Below are 8,878 nucleotides of genomic sequence, written 5' to 3'. Positions count from 1 at the left end.
GGTGGGGGGAGCAAAGCCAGCTGGAAACCCCCTGGAGCGGGGAGCGCTGGAGGTATCTGGGGAGGGTTCCCGGCTGAGCAATCGGTGGGGAGGAATGGACTGGGGCGGGTTCCTGGCTGAGTGATCTGTAGCGTGATCTCTTCTCTTCTCTCTCTGCAGAGAGGCGGGCGCTGCCCCAGGAGGTGAGCGAGGCCCCACCGTCACTGGAGGGGAGCGCAGAGCACCAGGGCAGACGGCATGGCGCACAAACAGGCAGTGAATGGACATGCCACCCCCACAGCTCACCCAGAAGACACCCCAGGAGGAAGTCACTTCCATCAGGACATGCAGCCTGGCAAGCAGGGACAGAGGGGTGTGGAGCCCCACGGGGTCAGAGAGCCCCTGCCGGAGACCGGGACCATTGCTGGGGTGTACGTGGAGGCTTCCAAGAAGACAATGAGTTTTTATGATGCCACCAGAGAGCATTTCCTGATGTCTGAGCCAGCACTTGCTCTTCTGGAGGCTCAGGCAGCCACAGGCTCCCTCATTGACCCGGTGCGAAACAAGCGGCTCTGCGTGGCAGAGGCCGTGAGACTGGGGCTGGTAGGCCTGGAGCTGAAAGAAAAGCTGCTGTCTGCAGAGAGAGCAGCAACTGGCTTCATGGACCCCTACACGGATGAGAAGATCTCGCTCTATCAAGCCATCCAAAAAGAGCTGCTCGGGCGGGAGCAGGGCGCCCGTCTGCTGGAGGTCCAGATCGCCACAGGGGGCCTCGTGGATCCAGCCACCGGCCACCGCGTCCCCATGGAGGTTACCTACGAGCAGGGACGCTTTGGTGACGAGATGAGCCAGCTCCTTTCTGACCCCAGCTCTGCTGCTGCCAGAGGGTTTCTTGACCCAAACACCAGCGAGAGGGTCACCTATCGGGAGCTTAAGAAACGGTGCATGATCGATCCGGCCACAGGGCTCCTCCTCTTGCCTCTGAAAATCACCTTCCCGGGGCTGAGAGGGAGAGTGAGCAGCAGTGAGTTGCTCAGCTCCAGCATCATCGACATGGAAACGTTCAGGGCCCTCCAGGAAGGCCGGGTCTCCATCCAGGAGGTAGCAGAGATGGACCATGTTCAGCAGTACCTGGAAGGCACGGGAGGCATTGCAGGTGTTGCCGTACTGCCTATCGGTGAGAGGAAGAGTCTGTACCAGGCGCTGACAGAGCACCTCCTCATGCCAGGCACAGCACTGGCCCTTCTGCAGGCCCAGGCTGCCACTGCCTGCCTGACAGAGCCCACCAAGAACCAGAGACTCTCAGTTGACGATGCTGTCAAGGCTGGTGTGGTTGGGCCGGAGCTCTATGAGAAGCTGTCATCCGCTGAGAGAGCCGTCACTGGGTACCGAGACCCCTGCACTGGGGAGCTGCTCTCTCTGTTTCAAGCCATGAATAAGGGGCTCGTTACCAGGGCCCAGGGGACTTACCTACTGGAGGCCCAGCTGGCCACCGGTGGCCTCATCGATCCAGTCCACAATCACCGTGTCCCAGTGGAGATGGCCTGCCAACGGGGCTACCTCAATGAAGAGATGAAGCGGCTCCTCTTCCATCCCACCCATGACATCAAAGGGTTCTTTGACCCCAACACGAAGGAGACCGTGATGTACGCAGAGTTATTGGAGAGGTGCGTCACTGACCCAGACACCGGTCTCCGCCTGCTGCCACTCTTCGAAGATGATGGGGAAGGGTCTCGGGGCGTGCAGTCCTTCATTGACCACAGGACCCGAATGGCTTTGGAAAAAACAACAGTACCTGTGGCCTGTGGCAAATTCAAGGGGAAGTCGGTGTCGCTCTGGAAACTCCTCTTCTCAGACTACTTCACAAGTGCACAAAGGGCCACGCTTACCCAGCAGTGCCGCACCGCGACTCTCTCCCTGCAGGAACTGGCTAAGACCGTCAGCACCACCGTTCAGCAAATGGCTTCCACTGCCAATATCACCTTTGAAGGCCTGAGGCACAAGGTGACCCCTAGCCAGCTCCTGAGTGCTGAAATCATCAACAGGGATTTGTTTGAGAAGCTGAGCCAAGGGGAGACATCCGCCAGAGAAGTTGTCGGCATGGACACAGTCAGGAAGTACCTGGAAGGGACAGGCAGTATCAGTGGGCTGCTGCTGCCCGATTCCCAGGAGAAAATCAGCATCTACCAGGCAAAGAGGAAAGGCCTTCTAATGCCAGGGACGTCCCTCATCCTCCTCGAGGCACAGGCTGCCACTGGATTCATCATCGACCCAGCTGCAAACAAGAAATATTCTGTGGAGGAGGCTCTGCGAGCCAGCGTCATCGGCCCAGATATTTACAACAAGCTGCTGGCAGCACAGAAAGCAGTCACTGGCTACAAAGACCCCTACACCGGCAACAAGATCTCCCTCTTCCAGGCCATGAGCAAAGGCCACATTGTCAGAGACCATGGCATCCGCCTGCTGGAGGCCCAGATCGCCACCGGCGGCATCATCGACCCCGTGCACAGCCACCGAATCCCCGTGGAGGTGGCTTACAAGCGGGGCTACTTCGACAAGAAGATGAACTTGATCCTCTCTGACCCCAGCGACGACACCAAGGGCTTCTTCGACCCCAACACGCACGAGAACCTCACGTACTTGCAGCTGAAGGAGAAGTGCATCACAGAGCCCTCCACCGGACTCTGCCTCCTGCCTCTGAACAGCAAGAAGCGCCAGTTCATCAATGACACCACCAAACAAGCCTTCAGGAGCACGTGGCTCCTCGTGAAGTACGGGAGGTTCCGAGGAGAAAGGGTCTCCGTGTGGGACCTGTTGAACTCTGAGTATTTCAGCGAGGGAAAGCGGCGGGAGATATTTAATCACTACCAGCTGCGGAAGCTCACCCTGGAGCAGATCAGACTCATGTTGGAGGAAGAGATGAAAAAATGGGCCCACATCAAATTCCCAGCCATGAGAGGCAGCGTCACGGCCTACCACCTGCTAGAAACTGGCATCATAGACAAGGCCTTGTTCGAGAGGGTGCTGGAGGGAGCTGTGAGCCCGGAGGACGTCCTGCGCATGGACTCTGTCCGGAAATACCTCTATGGCTCCGGCAGCATCGGGGGGATCGTGCTCCAGCCATCAAACCAGAGAATGAGCATCTATGAAGCCATGAAGCAGAAGATTGTGATGCCAGGGGTGGCTCTCCCACTGCTCGAGGCCCAGGCCGCTACTGGTTTCGTCATCGACCCAGTGAACAACCAGAAGCTGTGTGTTGATGAAGCCGTAAGGGAAGGGGTTATCGGGCCAGAACTCCATGAGAAACTGCAGCACGCGGAAGGAGCTGTAATGGGCTATAAAGACCCTTTCACTGGGGAAAAGATCTCCCTCTTCCAAGCCATGAAGAAGGGCCTCATCGCCGACAAACAGGCTGTTCAGCTCATGGAAGCCCAAATTGCCACAGGAGGCATCATTGACCCCCACCGCGGCCACTATGTCCCTGTGGAATTTGCCCAGAAACAAGGCTACTTGGATGAGGACATGAGCAAAACTCTCTCTAGTGCCTCTGATAATACCAGGGTCTACTGTGTCCCCAACAGCAAGGAGCCTATGACCTACGCTCAGCTCATCACGCGCTGCCAGAAGGACAAAAACTCTGGTCTCCACTTGCTGCCTTTGCCACAGACAGCTGTGCCTGTCCGCACGGATGAACAGATCCAGCAGCTATTCAAGGAGACCATGGTGAAGGAGAAAGGGGTCTCCCTCTGGGAGCTGATCCACTCTGGCTACTTCACTGAGGAGCAGAGAAATGACTTTGTGGAGAAGTACCGGTCTGAGGACGTGTCTGTCTGGCAGCTGGTCACTCTTGTCCTGAAGCTTGTTGAGGAAATAGAGATGAAAGCCCATACCCACATCACCTTCGAAGGCCTGAGAGGCAGTGTGCCTGCCGTCTGGCTGCTCGATGCTGGCATCATTACCGAGAAGATGTTCGAGGATCTGGCTCAGGGAACACAAACGGCCAGAGAAGTAGCCGAGATGGAGAGCGTGAAGAGATACTTACAGGGCACGGGGAGCATTGCTGGGATTTTTATACAGGCCTCCAAGAAGAGAATGAGCATTTACCAAGCAATGAAAAACAATCTCCTCCTGCCAGGGACAGGGGTGTTGTTGCTAGAGGCTCAAGCAGCTACAGGAGCTGTTATAGATCCAGTAACAAACCAGAAACTTGGTGTGGAGGAGGCCGTCAAAGCAGCCATTGTCGGTGAGGAACTCATGGAGAAGCTGCTTCTAGCAGAGAGAGCAGTGACCGGTTACACAGACCCATACACGGGGAACTCAATCTCAGTCTGTCAAGCAATCAGGAAAGGCCTTATTCCCATGAGCGAAGGTGTTCCTTTAATAGAGGCCCAGCTGGCTACAGGAGGGGTCATCGATCCCATCCACCATCATCATCTTCCTCTTCCTGCAGCCTACATGCACGGCTTTTATGATGAAGAAATGAACCAGGCCCTATCCCAGCCCACTGACATCACCAAAGTCTTCTTTGATCCAAACACAAAGGAAAACTTGACCTACCAGCAGCTGAAAGACAGGTGTGTCCCTGATGCTGAAACAGGCCTCTGGCTACTACCTCTGTCTGAAACTGCAGCATTCTATGTGGACAAACAAACCATGGAGGTGCTGAAATCTGTGACAGTCTGTGTAGCAGTAGGACGGTTCAAAGGGCAGACAGTTTCCCTCTGGGACCTTCTCAACTCCGAGTACATCACAGACTGCAAGCAGAGAGAGCTGGTGGGATTATACAAAGAGGAGAATGCTGTGGCCCTGCAAGAAATCATCACCACCGTTACCACAATCATTGAAGAAACTGAGAAGCAAGGCAAGAGGTTCACGTTCAAGGGCCTGCGGAAGCAGGTGTCTGCCAGTGACCTCTTCCAGTCTCAGCTGATAGACAAGAAAACCCTGGATGAACTCAAGCAGGGACAGAAAACTGTCAAAGAAGTCACAGAGATGGACTCCGTCCGGAGATACCTGGAGGGGGGTAACTTCATAGCTGGAGTGTTAGTACAGCCAGCCAATGAGAAGATGAGCATCTACCAGGCTATGACGAGAGGAATGCTGAGGCCGGGCACCGCCTTGGTGTTGCTGGAGGCGCAGGCTGCTACCGGGTTCATTATTGACCCGGTGAAGAACAAGAGGCTGTCAGTGGAGGAGGCACTCGCTGCTGGGCTCATTGGACAACAGGTCTATGAGAAGCTGCTGTCTGCAGAGAGAGCAGTGACCGGCTACACTGACCCCATCACAAAAGGCCAAATCTCCCTCTTCGAAGCCATGAACCAGGGGCTTATCCTCAAGAGCCACGGCATCCGCCTGCTGGAGGCCCAGATCGCCACCGGCGGCATCATCGACCCCGTGCACAGCCACCGCCTCCCCGTGGAGGTGGCTTACAAGCGGGGCTACTTCGATGAAGAGATGAACCGGATCCTCTCTGACCCCAGCGACGACACCAAGGGCTTCTTCGACCCCAACACACACGAGAACCTCACCTACCTACAACTCCTGGAGAGATGTGTCCAAGACCCTGAGACTGGGCTCTACATGCTCCAAATAGTAAAGCATGGGGGGACATACTTCTATATCGATGAGTCAATGAAACACTTTTTACGCTCAAAACCCATTAAAATGCAAGTTGGGAAGTTCAAAGGCCAAACAGTGTCCCTCTGGGACCTGCTCTGCTCTCAGTACATCTCAGAACAGAAAAGAAAAGAACTAGTGAAGCAATATAAATGTGAAACCCTCACAATAGAACAGCTCATCACAGTCATCACCACCATCATTGAGGAAATGGAACTCAGAACCCAAGCCCTCAAGGTTAAAGGCCTCAGAGGACATGTATCTGTGTCAGAGTTATTCAACGCTGAGATAATTGACAAGACAACACTGGACAATCTGCAAAAAGGAACTCTCACAGTCCATAAACTCACACAAATGGACTCTGTCAAGAGGTATCTGGAAGGAACTGGCTGCATTGCTGGAGTTCTGCTGCCAGCCAAGAAAGAGAAGATGAGCATCTACCAGGCCCTAGAGAGAGGTCTCCTAACACCAGAATCAGCGCTGGTGCTGCTGGAGGCGCAGGCTGCCAGCGGCTTTATCACTGACCCGCTGAAGAACGAGAAGCTGTCCGTCGATGAAGCCGTCTCCGCCGGCCTGGTGGGCAGTGAGATTCACGAGAAGCTGCTCTCTGCAGAGAGAGCAGTGACCGGCTACACTGACCCCTACACGGGCAACAAGATCTCCCTCTTCCAGGCCATGAAGAAAGACCTGATAGTCAAAGACCACGGCATCCGCCTGCTGGAGGCCCAGATCGCCACCGGCGGCATCATCGACCCCGTGCACAGTCACCGCCTCCCCGTGGAGGTGGCTTACAAGCGGGGATATTTGGACGATGACACATTTCTTCTTCTTTCTGATCCAGAACATGGCAACAAAAGCTTTATGGATCCTAACACCCATGAAAAACTCAGTTATGCCCAGCTCCTGCAGAGATGTAGCAAAGACCCAGACACAGGACTGTGCCTGCTGCAGATAACAGAAAAGAAGGAAGACTATTTCTACATTGATGAGCACACAAAAAATACACTGTTATTAACCATGGTTCAAGTACCGGTAGGGAAATACAAAGGACATACTCTCTCTCTATGGGAACTCCTGTGTTCTGATTATATCAGTGAGGAAAAGAGGAAGGAATTGGTAAAACAATACAAAAAAGAATCCACAGTTATCCTACAAAAGATCACTGATACAATCTTAACCATTATACATGAAAAAGAGAGGAGCAGAAAAGATATATGGTTCCAGGGAATCAGACAACAAATCACTGCATCAGAACTATTCAACGCACAGATAATTACCAAAGACACAATGGAAAAGCTAGAGGAAGGAAAACAGACTGCAAAAGATATAGCAAAGATGGATTCCGTAAAGAGATACCTGGAAGGAACTAGCTGCATTGCCGGAGTCCTGGTGCCGTCCAACACGGACCCATCCAAGACAGAGAAGATGAGCATCTACCAGGCCATGGGGAAGAGCATTCTGAGGCCGGGCACCGCGCTGGTGCTGCTGGAGGCGCAGGCTGCCAGCGGCTTTATCACTGACCCGCTGAAGAACGAGAAGCTGTCCGTCGATGAAGCCATCTCCGCCGGCCTGGTGGGCAGTGAGATTCATGAGAAGCTGCTCTCTGCAGAGAGAGCAGTGACCGGCTACACTGACCCCTACACGGGCAACAAGATCTCCCTCTTCCAGGCCATGAAGAAAGACCTGATAGTCAAAGACCACGGCATCCGCCTGCTGGAGGCCCAGATCGCCACCGGTGGCATCATTGACCCCGTGCACAGTCACCGCCTCCCCGTGGAGGTGGCTTACAAGCGGGGCTACTTCGACGAAGAGATGAACCGCATCCTCTCTGACCCCAGCGACGACACCAAGGGCTTCTTCGACCCCAACACTCACGAGAACCTCACCTACATGCAGCTCCTCAGCAGATGCGTCCCAGACCCAGACACGGGGCTCCTGATGCTTCAGCTGATGCACAAAGGCTCCGTGCTCTTCCAGCTAGATGAAAAAACACAAACCTGCTTACAGTCTGCCCCTGCCACCGTCAGCGTGGGACTCTTCCAGGGGCAGAAGGTGACCGTGTGGGAGCTTCTCTTCTCCAGATACGTCCCTGACCAGAAAAGGCAGGAGCTTCTGAAGAAGTACAAAGCGGGGACGCTAACCATTCAGGAAATGACAACCATCATCACCACCCTCATCACCGAGGCAGAGCAAAAGAGCAGCCGAGAGCCCAGGCCCGTGAAAAGTCCGAGCACGCAACGGGCAACGTCACAGAAGGCCGACGCTGCCCATTCGCAGAGAGATGAAAAACGGGAAAAGGCCTTAAAGACTACGACAGTCGATGGGCCGGGGGGCGAGTTCCAAGGGCGAAAGGTCTCTGTGTGGGATCTGCTCTTCTCCAAATACGTCCTTGAAGAGAAAAGACAAGAGCTTCTGAAGAAGTACAAAGCAGGGACGCTAACCATTCAAGAAATGATAACCGTCCTCACCACCATCATCACCGAGACAGAGAAAAAGAGCGGCAAACAGCCCAGCGGGGTGGAAGGCCCCTGCCGAGAGGAGAGAACATCCGGGAGAGCTGCCAGCGCCCCTTCTCCACAGGACCAACAAGCGGAAAAGACTCTCCGGCTCGCGACCGTCGACGTATCAGTCGGCGAGTTCCAAGGGCGAAAGGTCTCCGTGTGGGAACTTCTCTTCTCCAAATACCACTCGGAAGAGAAAAGGCAGGAGCTCCTGGAGAAGTACAGAGCGGGGACCGTGACTCTGGAGGAGCTGGTCAGAATCCTCACCACCATCGTTGAGCAGACAGAAGAGAGAAGCAGCAAAGTGAAGTTCTCAGGCCTCAGGAGGCAGGTGACTGCCTCAGAGCTGTTCAGCTCTGACATTATTGACCAGGACATGCTGACTGAACTCACCCAGGGCACCAAGACGGTGCAGGAGATCACGGAAATGGATTCCGTAAAGAGATACCTGGAAGGAACTAGCTGCATTGCCGGAGTCCTGGTGCCGTCCAACACGGACCCGTCCAAGACAGAGAAGATGAGCATCTACCAGGCTATGGGGAAGGGCATTCTGAGGCCGGGCACCGCGCTGGTGCTGCTGGAGGCGCAGGCTGCCAGCGGCTTTATCACTGACCCGCTGAAGAACGAGAAGCTGTCCGTTGATGAAGCCGTCTCCGCCGGCCTGGTGGGCAGTGAGATTCACGAGAAGCTGCTCTCTGCAGAGAGAGCAGTGACCGGCTACACTGACCCCTACACGGGCAACAAGATCTCCCTCTTCCAGGCCATGAAGAAAGACCTGATAG

General features: G+C 54.8%; 1 protein-coding gene across 1 annotated transcript in view; it reads left to right on the top strand.

Annotated features, from left to right (window-relative positions):
- The first annotated feature begins 317 nt into the window (after window positions 1-317).
- EPPK1 (epiplakin 1) overlaps window positions 318-8,878 on the top strand; it is a 28,048-nt gene continuing 19,487 nt past the window's right edge. The window contains 1 exon segment of the mRNA XM_054018937.1: window positions 318-8,878. This exon segment is cut by the window's right edge and continues 19,487 nt beyond it. Within this exon segment, the coding sequence (XP_053874912.1) occupies window positions 325-8,878 (8,554 nt within the window). The 5' untranslated portion in view covers window positions 318-324.

The sequence above is a fragment of the Malaclemys terrapin genome, chromosome 2 (assembly GCF_027887155.1).
Source record: "Malaclemys terrapin pileata isolate rMalTer1 chromosome 2, rMalTer1.hap1, whole genome shotgun sequence".
Lineage (NCBI taxonomy): Eukaryota > Metazoa > Chordata > Testudines > Emydidae > Malaclemys > Malaclemys terrapin.
This window is presented reverse-complemented; position numbering and strand designations above follow the sequence as displayed.